This window comes from Strix aluco, chromosome 12 (assembly GCF_031877795.1).
Source record: "Strix aluco isolate bStrAlu1 chromosome 12, bStrAlu1.hap1, whole genome shotgun sequence".
NCBI classification, from domain to species: Eukaryota; Metazoa; Chordata; class Aves; order Strigiformes; family Strigidae; genus Strix; species Strix aluco.
Genome location: NC_133942.1, coordinates 12,840,553 through 12,863,872, shown reverse-complemented (window position 1 = coordinate 12,863,872; position 23,320 = coordinate 12,840,553). Strand labels below are relative to the sequence as shown.

The 23,320-nt window shown below is 38.9% G+C and overlaps 1 protein-coding gene across 9 annotated transcripts in view; it reads left to right on the top strand.

Annotated features, from left to right (window-relative positions):
* MAP2K5 (mitogen-activated protein kinase kinase 5) overlaps positions 1 to 23,320 on the top strand; it is a 141,132-nt gene that overhangs the window by 68,870 nt on the left and 48,942 nt on the right. For 6 of the 9 annotated variants that reach the window (XM_074837045.1, XM_074837040.1, XM_074837044.1 and 3 more), the window contains 4 exons: positions 1,668 to 1,741; positions 2,671 to 2,721; positions 6,376 to 6,447; positions 19,865 to 19,894. In XM_074837045.1, the coding sequence (XP_074693146.1) occupies positions 1,668 to 1,741; positions 2,671 to 2,721; positions 6,376 to 6,447; positions 19,865 to 19,894 (227 nt within the window). The remainder of the gene's footprint in view (positions 1 to 1,667; positions 1,742 to 2,670; positions 2,722 to 6,375; positions 6,448 to 19,864; positions 19,895 to 23,320) is intronic. The other 3 variants (XM_074837042.1, XM_074837046.1, XM_074837041.1) reach the window with 1 other exon arrangement.

Below are 23,320 nucleotides of genomic sequence, written 5' to 3'. Positions count from 1 at the left end.
GAATTCCGAAAGATGAAATGGAGATTGGGATATGCAGACTGAGTCTGTTGATGCTGTAACATGATGGAGAGACTCGTGGCTGATTTTTTGTTTAGCTTTAGGGGGAAATTGCAAAACATACCAGCACTATTGATCCCTAACTTAAAATGTACAGATACACTTAAGCAATATAATGTAATATTGAATGCTCCCCTTTTTAAACTGGATTTTTAGCTCAGATATAGGAAGGCATTTAATCAGCTTGTTAATTGAGGTTATACATTTCTACATTACAGAGACAAATTAAGCAAGCTACTGTGGTACCAGAAAACATCTGCTAAACAAAGGCAAACTTAATGATAAACAAAATTAGGTTCTTTTCTAGTTGGGTTTCATCCATCTGCACCCAACTAGTGTTCACTTTTAAAGAAGGCAGAGATACAAGCTACTGCTTTTAATCCATTTTGACAGAAGAAAGCAGTGATTAGGCAAAGCCACTGTGCGCTAATCTTCCCAAGTTTAAGCCAGGCCATAATGCGTACATTATGCTTTCCGACTGGCATCCCTGGAACAGAAAAGATGCTCAATGTTTCCTGCACTACAGTCGGGCTGAATGTTCGGTAGTTTATTCACACATCGCTTTTACAGTATGCAGCAGAAGCGTACCAACTTCTTTTGACATCAGAGGGGATCAGCATTAAGAACTTTGCACTGACAGTCTGGCTTTGCGATGTACATTGATATTTTATTTGCTGGAGCAGGATTAGTAATCATTTTAAGATATTGCTGGTAGTTAACCTCTGTAAAAGCTCTGAAACCATGAGATCAGAGCCGTTTTTATGCAGTAGAAGCCACGGAGGTGGAAGCCAGTAGCTTTGAATAACGGTGTGCGCAAGAGCAAAGCTGCTCCTGGGGCAGAAGGAGGCTTGAATGTGCTCATGCGTTTGTGTTTTGTCTGTGGTCCTATATGCAGGTGTTTGGATGGGACACTTTGTAATTTTTATAGAATATTCAATTCTGCTCTTGTCTCTACATGGAATTAAGTGAGGGCTGTTAGAGAAGAGGGAGGCAGCGTTAATTGCAGCGTTAGAGTACAAAGTCACAGGGCTGGGATGGGCCTTGAAAGGTCAGCCCAGCTATCCCTTGATACTAAAACAGGCTTCGCCATTTGCACCGTTGCTTTTGGCTTGTTCCTAAATTGTCCAGTGACAGTTTGTTTCCTCTCTGTCATCTCCACTTCATGCCGTAATCTGCAGATCTTTTTTTGCCGACCTGCTCCGGTCTACACTCCAGGCAGTTGTTTAATCCTATATTTATGCAGTTGATTAATCCCTATCTAAATGTAGTACTTCTACTTGTCCCTATCGAATTTCATCTTGTTTTTTTCAGTCTGATTTTCCAGTTTCTCAAGATCACTTTGAATTCTAGGTCCTATCCTTCACTGCATTTGCTGTCCCTCCCAGATCGGTGTTACCTGCAGATTTAATAACACGGATTATTAGTATTTGAGAGGTACAGATATAATATCGTCTGTGCTACTGACTGTTACAAACCAGTGGTTGCATTTGAAATATATCTTTGAAACATTTCCTATTAAAATCCATCGTGCTGATATTCATAACCAACTCTGTATATACGATGCTTATCTAGGATAATAGAGATTAAATCCCGTTTTGTTCCCTCAACAGATGTGAAGCCGTCTAATATGTTGGTGAACACGCGAGGCCAGGTGAAGCTGTGTGACTTTGGGGTTAGCACTCAGGTAATTCCCCCTTTAGATATCTGCCCGCTCTCTTTCTAATGTCAGAATCACCTGGCTGCCAGACAAACAGCCCCACTGCAAGCTCCCCTCTGCTGGGACAGCCCTATTCATTTTTAATCTCTGGGCGACTTTTCTTCATCTGAATATGATTGTTCATTGTTTAATGACAGTAAAAACTGCTGATATTGTAATTACTACTTACGAATAGCAAACTTCATTGATATGCAGCTTTGATATGAAAGCGTTTTGGCCAGACAAAAGGGAGGGCAGAACGAGAGACGTGTCTGGGGAGCCCAACTGGCCCACAATAAAAATTAATATTGGGAGCAACAATAGTGGTGGGCTTTTACAATGTGCAGCACAAATTTTAATTAATTTCCATTTTGGGCCTCCCTGGAGAACTTCTCTGATAGTGACCCATGAGCTTGCTGTGATGTTGATTTGAATTTCAGCACCTTTACTCTCAGCCAAACATGAGGACCAAAGAGAAGGTCAGCCTTGTATTATAAGTTGTCAGAGTCTGTTGTCCCTCCAGCGTATTTAGTGCTCATTGCATTCAAGTGATGAATGTGGCTTTATTCACATCTTGAGCCAGCTGACTGAAAAATGAGTGTGTTCAATCCTACTTCAAATTGACTTTTTATATCAGACTAGTTTGGGGTACTAAAGCGATAAGCATCCTGTTTAACAGAATTGTTTAAGGTTATCTGCCATAAACTGTAATGCAGTGCTTGTTTAAATTGGAACTCTCATTCCGAACAAAAGAGAGATTTAATCATTTTTAATGCCTTTGCAGATAAATTTGTTCCCTTTTACATAATTTTTAGTTGATTTATAGGAATGATGATTGTAGGTTAAATGAGGAATAATTGCCCATTTTATTTCCACATTATCTTTATATTGTTCTAACAGACTGTTTTGTCTGATAGCTGGTGAATTCTATAGCCAAGACGTATGTTGGAACAAATGCTTATATGGCGGTAAGTGGATTTATGCAGGAATAACATTTAAATAGAAGTATTTGTTCACAGTCTTGTTCTGTGTAATGCCTGATACATTCTAAATCAATTCTCAAACTTCATCTCTCCCTATCCCTGGCATAAGCTATGTCTTAATTGTGCATGCCACGAAGCAACTCCTTTTACTGTCTCGCAGACCCACTCCCTTCCTATCCGTGCTCACCTACCAGCTCTGTCACAGCTGCACTTCTTGCAGATAGGGAAGAGTAATACTGGAAAAGTGTTTCTTTTATGTATTTTTAGTTGCCTTTATTGCATTGTAACAACTGGGAACAAAGAAGAGAGCCAGTTCAATGTTAAAAAAAACCAGTTTGTCGCTGATAGCTCATAGCAGACCACTGACAGTCTGATACTGTCCACAGTTTGGGAACAGCTGCTCCAAGCCTGCAGTTTAGCAAAGCAGTTAAACCTGTGCAGGTGTCCCATGGCCTTCTTGATACCTCAACGTCCCATGTGAAGCTGCCATGGAAATTTGAAGCTAAAACAGTTGGACTAAGAATTTCAGGGCATTAAATTACATGTTGTATAATTTTCATACCGTTCATATCAAGTCATCAGTATGTTTCACTTTTCTATATAAATTTTGGTCAGAATGCTTGTTATAATGAGACTACTTTTGTCCTGTTTCTGTACGTTGGAAGCATAAATTTCTATCATTTCTAGATCAAAGTGACACTTTGCTGAAGATGTATCATTTGGAGGAACACTGCTGCTGTTAGCTAGGATGTGAGGTTTGAGTTTAGTGGCTCTAGCTGACCAGACAGCTGGCGCGTGGTGTTTGTGTCATTGAGGTTAATGTGGTGACGAGAGCCAGTCTGAAAGTAAACTACAAAAGTTAGCGTGCATCTTCCATCAGATCAATTTGAATAATTTTAGTTCTCCATTTAACAGATGTGAAAACTTAAATGCTTCAGTTTAGAGTGGTATATTAACTGTTGTCTTTTATTTTTGGCCATTAAAATTCTTTTAACAAACTACTTATGTCATAATATTAATGAGGAAAAAATAAATGTTCAGCTTGTTCAAAAGAAAAAAAGTGCAAACAATACAAAGTGGTTGATACTTGTATTTTTCAAACCTCTCAAAAGAGGAGAGAGAAATCCATGACCTTTAATCGCTTTCAGGTATTTTTTCTTACTTTCTTGTAAGAAGAAAGCAGACCAGGGTGTCCATTTATTTGCTAAGTGCTTTTCTAGTCAAGGTGTACTCATTATGTGGCTTCTGAAACACTCATGTCACCATCCTAGAAATACTTGGGCTGTCCTGTGTCATCTGAATATTATGTGCAGAAAAAATCTTTTTTAAAAAAAGAAAAGAGGGGAAAAAAATCTGGTCTAATGTGTTATACTTTCGCTCGTAAGCTTACTGATTTCTATGCCTCCATTTTCTAAAAGAACTGGAATATAGCGATTCAAACAAATAAACAACTTCAAATTAATCAACTTTTCCAACTCAGCTGTTACTGTTAGAGTGGTCTTAAGCAGGTCTGAGAATTAAATTGTATTATGCTTTTAGTGTACGAATCAAGATCACTGTTCTCTTTCCCAGGTGTACATTAAATAAATTACTTTTCTTTCTTATTGTTTATGGATGAATGTGATGCATTCATCTGTTAATTGAAAAAGAGAAGTTTAAGCTAAAACGTATTTGATCAGATTTCTTGTGTTAAAATTTGTTTTGCTTGCTGAATGAGTCATTTGTCGTCATCAAATTTATAGTCTAGTCATCAAAAAATAATGAAGGTCATAAGCTTTGGTTTGTCTGCCTACTTGCCACACTGTGAGTAAATTTGAAACCATTAAAAAAATTGAGATTTCTGTTTAAAATCAACAACCAAAAAACCTTTTTGATTGAAAAATTAAAATTTCCAACAAAATTATGTTCTCTGTAAAATCATTTTATCACCACTTTATACAGAAAAAAATTTTGAATGAAAAAAGTAGCCAGTTGTAGAAATTTCTAAGAGAAAATATTTTTGGTCTGTGTATCTTTAGGATGATCTCCGTGTGGCACACTTTATGCATGTGTTATTCTTACTTTCACCATCTTTTCCATACTCATGTGACTAGACTTTCTGTTTAAATGTGCAAATGATTCACTTGCCACTATCTCCTGTGAATATATGATTTCTAAGTGTAAGTTGCTGTTTAAAACTTGAGCTGTTATAACGGGAGAATAAACAATTTGCTATTACTCAGTGTGAATTATGCATCTGATTTGGTGGCTCGGGAAGGGCCAGGGTCTCATCTACACTGAAAAGATCCACGGGTTTTATCATCTTGCCACAAGTGCGGTGTCTGCCGGTGACAAAACATGCTTGGCTGGGATAGCAAATACCACCTTATGTTATAAAAGCAGGTGATTATGTCGGTGTATATTTTTGGCTACATATCTGCATCTTTATGAGGATCATTGTCAGTATAAGATGATGCTTAAAAATCGTATCCCTATATGATGCTATCGCAAACATTTCTAAGATATGCTGACCTAGGCTAACTATACTTAATGAAGACTTGCCTTAATGAACTTCAAAAAGAAAAAAAAAAAAAAACACAAATGAGATTTTTGGTTTGCTGTTCAGCAAAAAAAAATGAGGCTCAGTCAAAAAGATTTTGTTCCAGTTACATTCTGGGGTGTTTTTTTTAGGTTATGGCAGTTGTGGAAAGCTATCCTTAAAGATAATGTGGGCAGCACTGTGTTTTTTACTTAACATTCATGCTGCGATAAAAGCTCTTGACCTGGGATTAGCAGTGCAGAGTAAACATCCGAAAACACATTGGACTGGCACTAATTTGGGAGTTTGTTTTCTAAAAAAGGTCTCTGGATTATTAAAGACTAAAAATACAGCCAGTGCTTCGTAGGTGGTTGGGCTAGACAGGTGCATTAACAGCACAGTGGGGAGAGAAGTCTCATGGAGCCTTTTATTGTTACATTTCATGCTGTACTTGACCTTGGAAATGCTTAAATTGTAGCTTTCAAGTAAAAACTAGCAGTTATATTTTACAGCATTCTATTTCATGAGGCATTAAACTTGCTATTAATAGTTTTGAGTGAAGTCTTTTTTTCTATAGGTCAAAAATGAAATTAAAAAGTATATAAAATAAAATTGCTGGCATGTGACTTCATTGATTCTTTTGGCTTCAATAACTTTGCTTTTTAAACCACAGTTACTCCCCAACTCCTTGACTCAACATGAGGAGTCTTTTCCTAGCGTACCTTGCTGCTGTGCCTGGGCTTGGCAGTAGCTGTAGATACCATTGGACTCTCACAACTTGACCTTGCACTCTGCTGTGCTTGTGCAAGCCGCTGGCTTTTTTTGTTGGATATAACAGCCCAAGCACAAATGCCAAGGCCAACTTTACAAGGTGTATAGCAATGCATGGCCACAAACCTGAGCATAACTGAGTTCTTTGCTCTTGCAGAAGAGGAAAAATAATAAATATAAAATAAGTCATGTTTGAAGAGTGGATTTGCTCTCTGCCAGGTTAGCTGGTGAGCTTTAAGCTTCTTTGTGTTTTCTCAGTTGATTTGTTTGCCCTGGGCTAGCTTTTGTGGAATAAGTATGTATGTTTGTTTGCTAGGCTCAAGAAGATGTTTTTTTCTGTCTCTTTGCAGCCTGAGCGGATTTCAGGAGAACAGTACGGAATTCATTCGGACGTTTGGAGTCTAGGGATTTCCTTCATGGAGGTATGCGAATATCTATCATTTTCATGTGCACATTGCAAGAATCAAATGAAATCTAACATCAAACTATTTTAATGTAGTCTTTGTATACTCTTTTATATCTGCATGGATTTAACTATTGCTAAATTTCTTGGCTGTATTTAGAATGGGTTTGTTCTCACTGCGTTCAATTTGGTTAGATACAAAGCACATCTGTACAAACCATGTCTTAAACCCTCTAATAAAACTCTGTGTGAGAGTTAGAATTAGAGCCTGGTACATGGATCGCTCTGCATCCTTTCAACATCTCTGGGATTGAAGATGACGGTGTTTCTGTATTGCGTCTTCACAGGCCAGGACAGAGTGGGCTATTATTAGGGTTAAAATAGCGTTGTGTAGATTTAAGGTTTTTGCTGGTTAATGGCCTTGCAGAATCTTTGCAGAAATATTTGCACGATGGTCTGAGTCTCTCCCTGTGTGATTAAATAAAGTGTTTGTATTTAAGTGTTCGCAAGGGCTTTGAGAAGGATTTCTCACAAACGTAGTTTCAAGCAGGAGGAAGTCTTATCAAAATTGAAGCAGTTCAAAGAGAAGGTGGTCGTAAATGCAGTCATTCAGGAGAACCCATGCTTTCTGAGGGTTTAGCCAGAATAAGGTCAGTTTTGATTCAGGAAAAAGGTAGGGTTTTTCAGCTTAGGGTTCATCAGATGTTTTAAGGAACATGAATTTCAATTACTTTATAAAAACGGATGATTGTTTATAGGAAAGGTAACCTAGAGTGTGAAAGCTGAGTAGAAATGCCTGTGTTATGATCGCATCTTGACCAGTAAAGTCAGATCTGGCTTGGTCTGGTCTGGGAGAAGGGACAAGTAGCTCTGGTCTGGTGCTGACAGAAGGGTATGTTCGCGTAGCCTTCTTCGCACGGGTGTGGGCTGGCCACAAACAAGTGAACTATGGTTGGAAACCCTTGTAGCCTTGACAGCTCAAGCACTAAGCTTTCAGGAGACTTCTTCAACTCGAGGACAGTCCCATGGAAGAGCTTTCCCCCGTTTGGAGCAGTTGTTTCTTCCTATAAGAAGAGTTCATTCAAACCGTCAATGACTTGCATCATCTTTCTTGCACAGCCTGACAAAGGCATGATACAATTAACCGAAAAATATAGGTGCCCTTCCCTTCCCTTCCCTTCCCTTCCCTTCCCTTCCCTTCCCTTCCCTTCCCTTCCCTTCCCTTCCCTTCCCTTCCCTTCCCTTCCCTTCCCTTCCCTTCCCTTCCCTTCCCTTCCCTTCCCTTCCCTTCCCTTCCCTTCCCTTCCCTTCCCTTCCCTTCCCTTCCCTTCCCTTCCCTTCCCTTCCCTTCCCTTCCCTTCCCTTCCCTTCCCTTCCCTTCCCTTCCCTTCCCTTCCCTTCCCTTCCCTTCCCTTCCCTTCCCTTCCCTTCCCTTTTATAATATAGTATCATTAAGGTGAAGTCGAATATGTCTTTTGGTGAAGTGCAACTGTTGCTTTTAGCAGATTAGATAGAAGTTAAGTAGTCTGGGTGCCGGCCCACCACATCTAGACAATTTTTCACATTTTATAGCTTGAAAGTTAACTGAGACTATTGCTATGTTTTTAAACAATAAATTCCTTGTCAAATCAGTTTTAACCAAAATGAAAATACTTAATGCTGAATCATTGCATTCAGATCTTGTAAATCTTTTCCAGAGTCTGACTGAAGCTAACTCTGAATTACAATAATGACATACTTTAACGTGTCACAGGGGATGCAGTTCTTTTAATTTGTTTTACTGCAGATTTTAATGGTTTGTGAATGCTGGAGAGCCCTCACAGTTTTGGGAGAGCTACAGAACGTACTCATATGCTCTGTAAATGAATCTAGCCAACAAAGGGCTAAAATGAGATTGTGTTACATTAAGGCTTGACTATGGTGTTCTTCCTGATTCACAGTGGAATAGAGTGATAGAACTGCAGAAGTCCTACAGAGCAAGCATTTACTAGTTCCTTGGCTGAATTAAAAATGTATTTTGGTGTGCAGCAGCAATCTGATGATTTACCATGTAGACCAAGATACCTGGAATTTAGTTTAGGATTATTAGTAGGTAACCTCTCTAGTTATAAATTTTATTTGAAGGATGAATTTCACATTATATTAGCCAACATTAGGAAAATTCCTTTCATTTGCATTTACTCTCCTCTTCTAAACCTTCTCAACTTTTTTTTTTTTTCCTCTCTCTACTTTCCATGAATGTCTTCTGAACCAGATGTACAAAAAACAATTTGGTTCTGTGTGCTTTGTTAATTGGTATGTCATCTGGTCCTCTGAGACCTCTCTTCAACATGATCGCTGTTTTATTGAAGTGGTTTGAGTGATGTGTTAAATGATGAAAGCAAGGACAGTGGCTTAGAAAAATGTCTCAAAAAAGGTGAAGAAGATGCTCAAAGAGCCACACAAGGTCACTGTCATTAAAGTAACACTGTATTGACATGGGGATTGGTAGTGGAGACACCCAGGCTCTTGTTGATGGAACTGTTAAAAAGGGAAGCTAGCATTTGCTATAGGATTTTAAAATCATCTCCACTTAGTAGTGTAATACTCCAGTCCCTACAACTTCGTGCTAGCACAGTTATAGCATGTTAATTTAAAAGAAATGTCATGTTGGGACCAAGTTAGCTAGGGCTGTTCTGACGTATGATAATGTAAAATAGCAGCTAAGTAAATCTTCTCATTTTCTTTAATAATCTTCTGAGCCTTTAAAATGTCTTGAATTTCTTTGCTGCAAAGCTCTGTGTAATGAGAAACTGAACTGTTACTTTTGAAGGTTAAGAAAACTGCCCCCAAAAACTTGCTAGCAGAGTGAGAAAAGTATTAGACGTGTGTGCCAGCTAAGTTTTGAGAGATGGTGAGCGTTCTTGTTCCTTTTGAAGTAAGAGGTGTCTGAAAGTGCTCAGTCTTCCCTTTGCCAAAAATAAAAAATTAATTAAAAATAATAAAATATTTTTTTAAAATGCTGCTACCTTTTTTTTTATTCCTTCATTTTTTTTGAGTTTGCATTTCTCCAGGATTTTCTGAAGTGAGTTAAATTTAATACATAATTTGTAAAACTGTTCAAAAGTGTTTCATCACAAATTGTGTGTTTTCATGAGGTTTTTAGACGTTTAAGCGCTCTTGGGCTGACAAGGCAAGTTCAGTTTAAACTAATGACATCACTGTCACTGCACTGAAGACTGTGTCAGCATTTTCATTTATAAAAGCTGGTTTTCAGGCGTTTATAACTCCGTCATAAAATACTCTCCAGGCTGACTGGGCTGAGTGTGAGTGCTGTGTGTGCTCTGTAACTGATCCAGCCTCCCCCCCAGAACCATGCCCTGCACAGGAGGATAAATGAGATTGCCTGAAAGGTCTTGTTAGTCTCCAATATGACTCTAATCCTACCTTGCATGGCTGCTATCTGAAAGTGGACTTCAAAGCATCCAAAATGGGATGAAATACATTATGTTGGTTTTGGATAGGCAGCATTCTTGTCCAGTGGTGCCTTTTTGTGGAGGTGTTTGGGGAGTAGGTACGCCTTCAGCTGAGCCGCTGCTCCTGGGCTGAAACACTGCTGCAAGAGAGAAGCAGCTGGGTGAGAAGAGCTTTGGTGGGACCCTGGTAGGGCTGGTGTGTTCTCAGGTCCTCCTGCTTCCCCAGGGGGTTGCTTCTTGGTTTTCTCCTGTATTTTACCATCTTGGAGCTGCCTGCTGAGGAGCGCTGACACTCCATGGAGACTGAGGACCAGTCTCCTACATATCGTGAGGGGATTCTCATTTAAACTGCAACAGGGGAGGTTCAGACTGGACATTAGGAAAAGATTTTTCACAGAAAGAGTGGTCAGACAGTGGAATAGGCTGCCCAGGGAGGGGGTGGAGTCACCATCCCTGGATGTCTTTAAGGGTCATTTGGATGAGATGTTGGGGGACGTGGTGTAGGGGAGAACTTGTAGAGTAGGGCTGATGGTTGGACTCGATGATCCCAAGGGTCTTTTCCAACCTGAATGATTCTGTGATTCTGTGAGATAGTAGGTGAGGAGAAGGGAGTTTTGGGAAGGGAATGGAATAGAGTTGTGATCCAAGCTGTTTGTTGAGGCAAAGTACAGGCTTGCAGATCTTTGCCAGAAGATCCAGGGCTCATTTTACCTACAAATAGAATTGATATTATATTATAAGGAAATGCAGGAGATGAAAGTGATTTGCTTAGGCCACAAACCAAGTAAGTTTTAGAAGTAGAATACAAGCTCATGCACTTGGCTAATGATACCTTTTTGCACCTCCTTTTGTACCACATCCTAGTCTCTACTTTCCAGTCCCTGCTGAGAAAAACAGCTACTTTCCTGTGTTTCATTTTAAAATTAACTTTTCTTGCAAAGATTATCAGTGTTCTCTCTTTCAGGGAAAAGGAGTTTGTATACCAGTTCTAATGTTAGAAATAAGTTCTTAAAACTCCCGAAATGAGAATTTTAAATCTTTGGCCACCAGAGTTCTCTGTTATCTGTATATCTGCAAGAGCTTTCAAGGGTTGCAAGTTGTTTGTGACATTTGTGTTAAGGTGCTGTTTTAAGCAATATTTCAAGCAGTCATATGACAGATTTTCAACAGTTGTGTGCATTCCCCCATATAGGAATACCAGTATATATCCAACAAACGTGCCTTACATTGTGTATTTCAGGCACACATACATATCTTCTGAGCAGGGTTAACACTGACTGCATGCAATGTCTTAGTCTCTTCAGCACGCTTGGGCTGCGAGCGCAGACGGAGATGTAAGAGGAGCTCACTAAGACCACAAAGGCAAAGAGGAGAAACGTGTTTGAAAAGGGTGCTACAAGAGAAGCAGCTCTGCTTTAAGATGATTCTCTTAAAGCACTTCAATCTTTAAGATGTTTAGCTGCATAAAACTGATGTAAAGACTCACGTATATGTAATCAAGGAGAGGAGGTTTCAGAAGAACTCTTTCTAAAGAGCCTGAAATATGTTATCAGTCACGTAGCAGCTTTGAAGTGATAATGGTTCATTATCAAGATTGTGAGCTGATCTGCAGACCATGATTTAGTCTTCTGCAGGATTTCACTTACGTGTGGATGTTATGGTTGGTCTTTCATCAGTTTTACACCCTTACCTAAACAATAGCAGGTAGATAGATGTGGGGGGGAAATCTGAGACCCGAAGCTTGGTGGTACAGCATAGCTTCTGTAGTGGCACTGGAGACTTGGTGAAGGTCTGGTAGAAAGGGCCACAATCATGATGGGGCAGCTGTGACTGCTGGAGACAGACATGGACCCTGCAGTGACCTACAGTGTCCAAAGCTACACTGAATAGAGGCAGGAGGAATATTAATTAAGATAGCCCGTTAGAAGATGGCAAGGGTCAAGCTTAAAAGGGAAATGAGAAGTTGCATTTAATTGCCGTGCAGAGCAGGAGTCTTCGTATTGTAACAAAATACTTGACTGAAGTGAGGTGTCTGCAATCAAGTGACAGTTCTTAATGGAGTTCTCCTTGCTTTTTGTATGCTTGGAATGAGCAGAATTTTAGTCTGCTTATTTAAAAGTCCTTGCCATGGCAATGCTGCTGGTGCCAGTAGAGCCACTGAGAATGGCTCGTGGCAGAAGGCTTGAGGTCATCATTAAGCAAACATGTGAAGAGCAGGATTTTCCCATTCCTACACTGAGGATTCAAGAAGTTAATGCATTAGATGGATCTGGGCACATTTCAGTAGATACAGTATATGTCTTAAATCACTCCTCCTTTTTTTTTTTTTTTATTACATTTTTTTCTTTCCTTAGTGAATTCCAGCCTTCTCTAAACTAACAAAAAAACCAAGCCTCACTTCTGTGCCCAGCCATCTAATAACCAGCAATGCTTAGATGTGATGGGTGTTTACTTTGTCACTGCAAATCACTCTAAATAACAGTAGAGAAAACTTAAACCAAGTGTTTCTGAAAATGCTGGATTATCATCTCTGTGGGCTGACATCCCTCTGCCGATAGCAGGGCCTCGGGCAGCGCTAGTTTCTGTGGCCCCAACCATTGGCCAGACAGACTTTTCCTGAAAAGGAACCAACTTCATGGAGATGTTTAATTTCTGGCCTTTTTCTGGTTTCATGAAGTATGGCTGAGAGCAGACTCATGTCTTGAGCCCTTGGGTCTCGCAGCATGGACCACTGATGATTGCGTAGGTGTAATTACTTAGTAACAGGCATCTTTCATAAGGAAAACAAGAAAATAAAAAGTGCTTTTTTGCATGAGCCTCATCCTGTTACTCTGTATTTTTAAGGACTATACGTAGTGTGATGTTTGTGACTTGCCTGCTTTGCTCACCCATTGAGTGTGGCTGTAACACAGGAAGAATTTTGCTGAATAACTTGAATTGTTCTTATCATAGAGTATGTAGTTTTAATCATTCTGTACAGAATGATGCGTTTCAGAAACTTGTTGTTAGGAAAAAGCTGGCCTACACTTTTTTTTTCCCCTCCCTTGAGCTATTTCAAGCAATTGCTCCAAGCAGTGGCCGTTAGCTCCATTTCCTTGTCTGCCATCTTCAGCGGCCACCAGAATGAAGACAGACAATGTCCAGCTACATCACGATCTTTGTGGTAGCGGAATTAGAAGTAAAGGTACCACTGCCTGAGGCTTGGGTCATGAATTAATAATTGCTGTGTGGTGGGGGAGGCCCGTCAGAATAGCTGAAAACAGGGAAGTTGCCTCGCAGAGCGCTATCAATCACTCAGTGACCATAACTTCCAGTAATTAGTGTATTTTATGGGCCTTTGCTTCAGTGACTTGGAAGCACATATGCTCCACTCACAGCTAAACTTAGCCAGAGTAATATTCCAGGATGATTTATCCGCTTGCTGCACTGGGATGTAACCCTATATTAGGTGAAGATTGTGAACTAAGCTGCAATAAAGTGTAAGTTTAGGTACAGTTTGCGCAGGTTGAGACCTCGATGTATCATGTTTCTCAGCAGTGGCTCTTAGGCTGCTGTGGGCAGTCTGTGCGGCAGCGAAATAAATAATACAGTTCTCTACCTGGATAGGTAGATGGGTGGACAATTAAAAGATAGCATCAGCTGTGGTGTATTTGTAATATATAGGATTATGTAATATAGATTGATGTTCCCTGTTCTTATACTGTGTATTATAGCTGTTTCTACTTTTAAAAAGTCAAAAATTTAGAAATGTGTGTCAGTCGAGTCTGCCTTTCCCAGTTATTTAATCAGTTTGTAATGGCAGATGAACTCTCCAGTGCCAGTGGAGATGGAGAACAGCTGAAGCTGAGCTGCATTTCCACCAGCACAACCAAATTTAACATTTTTTTTTCCTTTAGGTATTAATCTAAATCCAGCGAACAAATAAGCAATAAGCCTCTCTGCTCAAACAAGTAGTCTCATTAATCTTTATGGTCCATTTGTGTGAATTTTGCACCTGACAATTTCCATAGATTGGCCCTGAAAGGCCCATGTCCCACCTTTTTCCCTTTAGAAAAGGCACTGCTATTCTGAGCAACACCTTTGAAGACGTAGCAGTAAAAGCCTGGTAATATAAGGGATTTGTGGCAAGGAAGAAATGTGCAATTTAATCATAATTGTCTGCAGTCTTTAGTTTGCAGTGCATTTACTATAGTTCATATTTAAAAGAAGTCAAAGTGAAACTAATTATCTTTAATTAAGGTGAATTAGGCTTTGATTTTTAATATATTTTATGTAGAGAGATCTCAAACTCATCTGCTCAAGCCAAGGAATGTCCCAAAGGTTATTAGGGCATATTTCTGTTGGGCCTGACGGTATTAGTAATAACCTTCTTCCTCATAGTCCTAGACATGAACAAATATGTCACTTCATCAGTCTCTGTTACCCGTGCTTATGCCCCTCCACAGGGGTCGCAGATTCCACAAGTTATCAGCTAATGGCGTTATACATTAAAAATTGAAGCTTTCCTCACTCCGAGGCCTTTCAAGGCTTTGTTCTTAAGCCCCAGACACTTTGGAGTGCAGCTGCAAACTATAGGCAGAAGATTAAATTAATTTGTAACTCTTTTTTCGTCCTGCATTACTAAATCCTGCACATTTAATTGAAACCCTACTTCAAGATGCTTTGTGTTTCTGTTCTTCTTTGTTGTCAGTTTAACCTCAGAAGCACTTTAACGCTGGTAAATTGCTGTTATATCCTTTCGGATTCTTTTTTTTTTTTTTTTAACTGTGCAATAAGAGGACAGTGAAATTGATACTAGAAGGAAAGAAAAATCTTAGAGTAGTTTTTGAGGTATTTAATATTTATTAAGGTCCATACCCTGCAGAGTTTCAGGTGATTTTAAGCCATCTATCTAGGAATGTATAAATTGGTCTTGGAATGAAATTTCACCTAGGGAATTTTATGTTATCCAGTAGTTAAGTCTGATTTTTAAAGTTTCCTGTGTCTGAATGTTCCGAAGTGGCGGCTGCTTTTCCATAAAATGAGGGTTTAACTGCAGTGCACAATCTAAATGCAAAATCCTTAGATGGAAATTTAATTGTGTAAAATGTGCACAAGGTAATTAAGAACAAATTTTAGAACATTTCAGACTATAAAGTCCTCCTTCAGCTAGATCACTAGCGATATTGTAAGTGCTTATTTTCAATTTGCAGTTATGCTGAGAAACATGGAATGTGTCTAAATTAAGAGTAAAAACATCCCATGCTTTTCAGTATAACTGTAAATTAAAAAACAACTTGCACAACATAGACAATAATCTAAGTGGGAGACTTTATTGCCTGAGTGTCCTAAAAATATGTTTTGAACTTCCTTCCCTCAGTCACTTTCTGAACAGGTTATGGACCAAGTTACTATTGTAATTCTTATTAACAATATACCAGCAGGCAAGTAAAGGGAGATGTAGAGAAAGCAGTTTGTTAGTGAGGATTTCTGCTTTTCCATTTTCAGTTCCAAAATTGTTAATTACATTATTTCAACAAGTCATTTTAATTTTGTGTGCACTTATCTGCACATTAAACATATGTATTAGAGCACAGGTTAGAGTTGCTTTCCAGTCCTCCTTATGGCTCCTCAGTACAGAGGGTTTAGGCAACTGCCTCTACCAAAACCGCCTGCCTCAGGTTCTTTTTGCTTTCCCCTATGTGTTTTTAGATATAGTTTGATAAAAATCAGTATGCATGCACACTGTACCTCTGCCTGGTATTTAATAATCTGGGATTATTTTATCAAGTATTGGTTTAAAATCTGACGGTGTGCCGTGTACATCCATGGGCACCTCTGTCCAAGTCTGGGGGAGGGCTCCGATCAGGTGCACTTGGAAGTGCCCGTCATTTTTGAGGACACAACCTCACTGAACACTGTGAGTGTTTTAAGTGCTCTGATGGGCTACTTCTATGTCTAAGAAAGTCATAGTTTTAACACCACACATGCCCCCCCCCAAAAAAAAAAACAACACCTTACACAGACATGTAGTTGCTCCCAAGTTAAATGGTGTAGAAAAGTGTTATTCTGACATATTTCTTGCTGATATAGTCTGATTCTCATTTGTATTTCCATACCATGCTGGCATAGCAATTCACTGGGCCTTTTTAAAATGATGGTTTTTATAGTTCTTGTGTAGTGGGAAGATATCCATAGGGAAATGAGAACCAGCTTCTTGGAAGTTTAAGCATTTCCGTCTCCCCTCCTTAATATCCAGAGCTACATAAAATACTGATCAGTTCCCAAACCTAACTAGTGTGAATGGAAATACTGTATTTTTGTTGTAATGCCTTAAAAACAAAATTGCAAGTCTCCCCGTATTTCATCATGTAAGTGCAGAGGAGATAAGTTTTTGATAGTGTATTAGTTTGGTAGTTTAAATTTTTTTTGTATCCTGCATTGGGCTTGTGCTACATGTGTTTATATGACTTCCTTGAGACAGATGATAGAGTATGAAAATCCCTTTAGTGAAGCTCTAATCTGTTTGTTTTGGGGTTTTTTTTCTTTACTTTAACTGTGACACTATTTATAAATCTAAATCTACATACAGAGGTCATTGGTTGGCTGAACTTAAACCATTTTACTTAGTAAATTTAATTAAGAAAATACAGTGCAACTCATAAGCAAATGAGTTTTTCCTAGTTTTAAACCAAACCACCCTCTTGAGTGCTGATTGCCTTGCTCGACCCCTGGTGATATAGAAACAGGCAAAATTAAAAAGGACATTAAAGCTTCATTAAATCTGAAACACATTTAGTACAGTGACATATCTGCAGGCTATTTCAGGGAAGATTACATACTCTTTGGTAAGTTTCTTAATTTATAATACCTTGACAATCTTGCAGGGAGGAAACAACTCTGACTAGATGAATCAAGTGATGGTTCTGGGGATGCAGAACTGGCACATGTCCGTGGCTGTATTGCTTTGCAGTTCTCAGTCAAGGAGCAGCTTCCCTGAGAAAAGTGTTTGGTTTTTAACAACCCCAAAGAACTTGTTCCTGATGCATTTCGGATTCCTTGAAGCTCATTTCTCCACCCTGTACTTATGTCTGGCAAAAAACTGATCTTTCCTCAATTATTCTGCTGCCTTTGGAGCCCCTGTTGAGGGATGTGGTGGTCAGGGAGAGGAATTGTCAGTGAGAATGGAAATGCTTAGTTTGAAGTCATCATCAGGGCAGTGGTCCTTTTTCTGCTTAAATAAGATCTGCAGAATGATGCCATGTGCATATAGCCGTCATTATCTTCTTGTTCTACAGTGGGATAACTATTACATTCCGACAAGTCTGTAGCTATTGTAATGACTATTCTTAAGTCAGTTGGAAAAATCAGGATTCGTTTTACTTCTGTTCATGGAAGAGTGTTTGGCATTTACAGGCTATCAGAGTAGCAGTGCTTCTTAGAATCTTGAGCAGCTTCCTGGAAGTTAAGGATGGTCCTCCCAAAAGAAGAGAAGATGAAAAAAGGGTATGTTTTAGTAGCTTCTGGTCCTTAGGAGTGAGCATAACAGAAAATGTAGGGTCTTTGCTGAACTATTTAGCAGTGTATTTCAAAGCCTGCCATCAGAGAGTGACACTCTGAGCTGGTAGAAGCTGTGAACCAGACACAAGTGATAGAAAGGATGGAAATCAGGCCTGCTTGGCTCAGGTTGGTTTGATACGAGCATGAATTTGCTGCAGAGAAGCACTGTGTTCAGCACTGCACCAGAAACAAAACTGAAAGGCAGAATTCACCCCAAAGAGCTGAGTCTCAAAGGCAAACCTGGAAGACAAAGCATAGAAGAAACCCAGAGGAGGAAGACAGGTTAAATGGTGTCGCTTTGGAGAACCTGAAGAGATCTTACATGCTTGTCACCTTAATGTTGTTCCCTTTTCCAGTGTCTCTTCTAAGCCTGATTTCTTCTTACATTCTGTAGGTGTCGGTCTTACAAACCAAGTAAACATAACAATCCCCAAACAGAAGTCTACAAGCAGATCACAACTTTCGGAGGGATCAGTGGCACGTAGAAATGTATCAGAAAAACTGCATATGTTACTGCTAGTAGGGATCCTTGGTCAACACCATACTGATAGAGCAGACCATAATGGCTCCTCCTCCTCAGTCATTATGCAAACTCCCATTGATGAGATACTTAGGAAAGATTGGGGTGAATTTTCAGTGATGCATGGAAGTTTAGATATGCAGTTCCTATAGCAATGATGTCTCTGTGCAGTAAGTAAGTGTTTAGAGATGTTGTACAAACCGAGTAGCTCCTTTAGAACCCCCTTGATACACCTGTAGATTGTCATGACAAATACTATCTCAATATTGCGAAAGCTTCTTTTAAGAGAGTCACCAAAATAATTGTTTAATCTCTTTGGGTTTCTCTTGCTTGCGTCTCTTGCACAAATGCTTCAAGACCTACTCCGCTTTTGTAACGTCTTCCCTCTGAGGATCTGGAAGAAGTTGACTGTATTTGCTAAGGCTCACAGCCAAATGGCTAGTACGATACTAGGTTTGGACAGCAGCTGGATTTGCAGAAAGGGCACCGTCTCTGCTGTTTTCTCGTTGCTTCCACTCATGCTGTCAGCTTCTTATTACCTTCTCGTGACCTTTCTCCTGAACTGGTGAGGCTTGAGTATGTCTACTGGTGTTTGCCCCATCAGTTCCCCACCTTGCTACAGCTCTGTCTATACCTTATTGTTCATACTTAGGATAGTTTTGTGCTGCCAGCCAGGCTGAAATTTCATCGCAGGTTAGCACAGCTGCCTCAGCTGCAATCTGGCTATAGGTCAAGTAACCACGGCACTGCAGAGCTCAAATATCAGTGGCTATACAGGTGCCATGAAACAGCTTTCACCCAGCGCTGACGTGTGGTTCAGCCTTCACAGTACATGACATGATGGCTTAGACCTTCAGCATTGATGCTGTTACTCAGTCTGATATGAATGTACCTAGTTTATCATGCAGACAAATCAATGATAGTAGAGCATCCATAACCTTTTTGGTAGACCTCCTTCTGAAGGTTGCTAAGGGGAGGATTCACGAAGGCTAAGCTGAGTGTAGAGAAGCTCATCTGACTATGGCTTCTCTGTAAACCATGGAGAGAGGTGGGCTTACCCAGAAAGCACGTCAGAACAGAGCTGCTCTGAATGCCCTTTTGAAGGCGTCTCTGTCAGCTGTGGAAACCCTTGTCCTTCACTGAATAGTAGACAAAATAACTTAAACTAGTTGTATTTTGCTGAAATCGTTTCCAAGGTTCAGATACCAAATGGGAAAACCTAGTCTTGTACAAAGAATTTATCATGGAATATTTATTAGCTATGGCATTATGGCAACAGAACCGTTGTTGTTGGGTCTAATGCTGCTACTAGCAGATACTGTAGTAGTGCATCGATTAACTTACAAAACAGCGTGGGCAACAAACTCGGTTGGTATTGTGTGCAATTGAAAGTAGATCTAAAAAAAAGACAAAGTGTTGTCTTGTGGGTGCCACGATCTCTCTCCAGATCCCATTGACATATTCCTAGCTGGGTTTGATACCGATAAGGAAGCAAACCTCAGCTATATAACCCAGATTTTACTCTGAGCTAGTTAAGGAAGGACTTTGGGAGTTCAGTGCATGCTCTGCAATACCTGTTCGTTGCAGATAATTATCAGTAAAGGTCAGTGTCGTTGGCCTCGCTATTGAGGCTGAACTGGTTTAATTTAGAGAGTCCTCGGGAACTTGGGCATCAAACAGTGTTACTGAGTGGTACAGACAAAAGAGCTTGAGAAATACAGAGATATTCAGAAACATAGAACAAGGGCTAATTGTTGTGAATTACTCCATTCTAAATACAGCTCTTTGTGTGTTTTCAGAATTACTGTTGCTGACATTTTCCAATTTATACAATAGTAAGAGTTGAGTACTTTTCTCTCTTTAAGAAAATGTGCCCTCCATGCAAATCTATATAACTAGACAAATATTATTTCCTTTCCCAGCTTGCTCTTGGGAGGTTTCCATATCCTCAGGTAAGATTGTTCATTACTGCTGTTTGCCACTGTGACATTCATTCCTATGTATGAAGGTGCAGAGAGCAATTGTGAACATTTGAGCCACATACAAATAAATCTGTCCTGTTAAATTGAAAAGTGGTATCTTGAAGGAGTCATTTAGAAGTCTCTATTGATTTTTTTTTTTTCTCTTCTTCAAACTCTAGATTTTCTTTCCCTGGAGACAATAAAAATTATGATGATGTTAATGATTGTTCTGTTGTGAGATTAAAAAATAATCCAGTATGTACAACAGTGCTTTTGAAGCAAGAACGTGTAGCTACTCCTTTTTTATATTTTAATTTTTAATTCCAATTTTGAATAATGGTACAAGGGTCTAAAATCTTCTCAAATCAATAATATAATGTGAATGGAATACTTAAGGGAGCTCTGGATCCTCCCTTTTAAGAGGACCTAATATTAGTATTTTATTTAGATATTGGCATTTTCTAACTTTCCACTGACCTAACTCAGTTTCACTGAAGTTGGTGGTAAAGCTATTTCCATCTTCAGTGGCAATGGTTAGGCCAATGCTGAGCCTGCATTACCATGTAGTATTTTACTTTGTCCATATGCTTGAAAAAACATGAAGCTCTGAACAAAACAACCAATCCAGAAATAGGTTTGATGATTACTTCAAATTCGTATTGTAAGATGAATGTTAGAATTCATAGTAACAAACTATTCTGTAGTTCTTCAAATTATTCTTTCCTGGGAGAGGGGGGAAAAGTGAAGTGTCCAGGGACGAAAATGAATTATTTGAATGTGGTTTTTATGTTTTTGTATGTTTTGTGAACACTGTTTTCTGCATCTTGGTCTATACAGATCAGAGTGCCTGGAGGCATGTCTGATTTAAAGGTGGTGTTGGTCTGTGCTCTTTAAGCATCTATTAACTTGCTATTATTATGCAAATAACTGTTGTAATACACATACTAATTTATGCATGGTTAGATTATGCAGATGCCTCACAAACATGGTTATTGAATAATAGGCTGGGACTCTATCTCTCTCCCATTTTTATAAGCTGTTTTAAGCAAATTCTCCTGACACTTTTATGGACTTGCAAAGGTTTTGCGTATGTGGCAATATACTGATTTTTCACCTTCTCATCTCCTATGGAAAATGTTTACTGAGAGAGCTGTAGTGGGTTAGCAGAACATACTTTTGCATATTTTAAAATGTACCCTCTCCTTTGAAGAGAGGATTGAAAAAGAAGCTCTTGTGTTGAAGTGTCCTCCATACATTGGCGTACTCACTTGTGCTCGTTGTGTGTCTTGATGTTCATTGTGGATGGTGTATTATAACATAAATCAAAGTGACATGGGATACAATTTAAGATAACCCTCTGTTCGCAGAAGTGTTGGAGCTTGGGGAAAGAAGTTAGAGCGCATACATTATGTATGATTCGAGACAAAAATTTGTTTTCTGAATTGGGAGCAAAACATGATTGCTAGTTTAAGATCCTTTTTGCTATTCTAATTAGAAAAGCGGATCGGGTTTGTAAAAGAATATTTGGCAAGTCAGTAGTCCATGAAATTGTATATATTTTTTAATGTAAAACAGTTGAGGAGGTGAAACTTTAAAATGTAGCTATTAAGCTTTTCAAGCAACTGCTTTTCATAAGGATTTTTATGTGAAGAATATGTATTTTAGACATGTACTTACATAGCTGGTCACAAGAACCCTTAGAAACCCGCTCTGATTAGGGAGATAATTAGTAGGGGGGATTTTTAATGTCTAAGTACCTATTTATCTCCCTACATAAGGGCCTGATTCTGCAGTCACTCACTTGAGTAAATTCTCCTCACTTCAGTGGGCTTATTCAATGAATGAAGCTAATCATATGTGTGTTTGCAGAATTTGTCCCTAAATAACTTGAAGTTACTTCTCTCAGAGAAATAGGAAGTATGGATACATGAACACCTGAAATTTCCTGCAAATTAATGTTTTTCTCCAGCTGTAGCTGAAAAAAAAAATATTTTTTTTCCCTTTTTCTCTATTTTTAAGACACAGACAAATGGTGTGTGTAAATTCAGTTTAAATGAATAAGATTTATAGAGGGAGTCATTGCAGTGTGGAAATTCAGTACTCCTGCAATATGCCAGTAAGACTACAGGATGATTTTTTTTTCTGGCCTTTAGTAGAATATTTTAATGATAGAACTTACCACTTCTCATTTTTTACATCGCTTATATTTATTTTGCTAACACTTACTTGTTACACTATCATTATTTAATCTTCTGTTCACAATGAAGTCTTATCTTGAAAGCACTTAAGCGTGCGAGCAACTACTCATGCAAGTAAAGTTGCTTATGGGTGTGTTTAGAGTTACTGTAAATTTTTTTGTCTTGATATGCAGCTAACTTCATAATCTGTAGCTAACTACCGAAAGTAGTGATCCGAACGAGGAAATAACAAGTAGTAGTGATCAGAACAGACTTTTCCACTGTAAAAACTTTGCACAGGAAACTCTAATCCTTAAAATGTAGTAAATTTCTAAAACTGTTTTGGGGTGTATTGTTTTGTTGTTCGTTTTCCTGGCATAGTGTTGCAATGTGGTATTGTTTGCTTGCTGTAACCTAAAACTCCTTTTGGAAGTGGTAGGGTATGACGCTCACAGGATTTTCCATAGATACAAATATAAGCACATAAAGGTATATTCTTCCCTGATGTGTTTGCATAACTCTATTAAAACTAATAGGAATGGTGCATGCACTCAAGCACAAAAATAGATGCTTTTGAATAAGGGTCTTTCCTACGTAAATATTTAAAAAAGAAAGGAAACCCCTTTCACTAAACCCAGTTGCTGGTCCATAGTTTGTCCAGGTTTTTAAGTATCTGAAGAAGGCATATAGGGAAAATAAGTTTCAAATTACTTTTAAAAGTTTAACCTGAATTTATGTGATTTTGATTTTACGTGTCTGTGCAGAAAGAACTGTAAAAAAAAAAAATTTTAAAAATCCAAAAGGCCATGGCACCTCACAGTATATTTAATTAAATGTTAAGTTGGAACCCCAAAGATGTACAGTGGCTGAACAGACTGCAAGACGCACAGTTAATCATGTAGATTCAAATTCAGTATATTGTATAAAAACACGATGGGGCAATGACTTGTTTAATGATAATGCAATTTAGGAGAAATGAAAAGAATTGCCCACTAAATATTCTCGGCTTGTAGTCAAACTTTATACAAAGCAGGATGTTAAAAGGACGCTGCATCCATTAGGGAAATACTCCAAAGAAATAGGCAGTACTCATCTGCCGAGGATTTAATCAGCTACAGGAAAGTGTGGATTACGACGACTGTATTTAAGATACTTCTGCATTTAGAGAAATGTTTTTCTTCCTTTGGCTACAATTCCAGGCCTCGCTTAATAAATTACATGAAAATGACCTGAAGTTTAA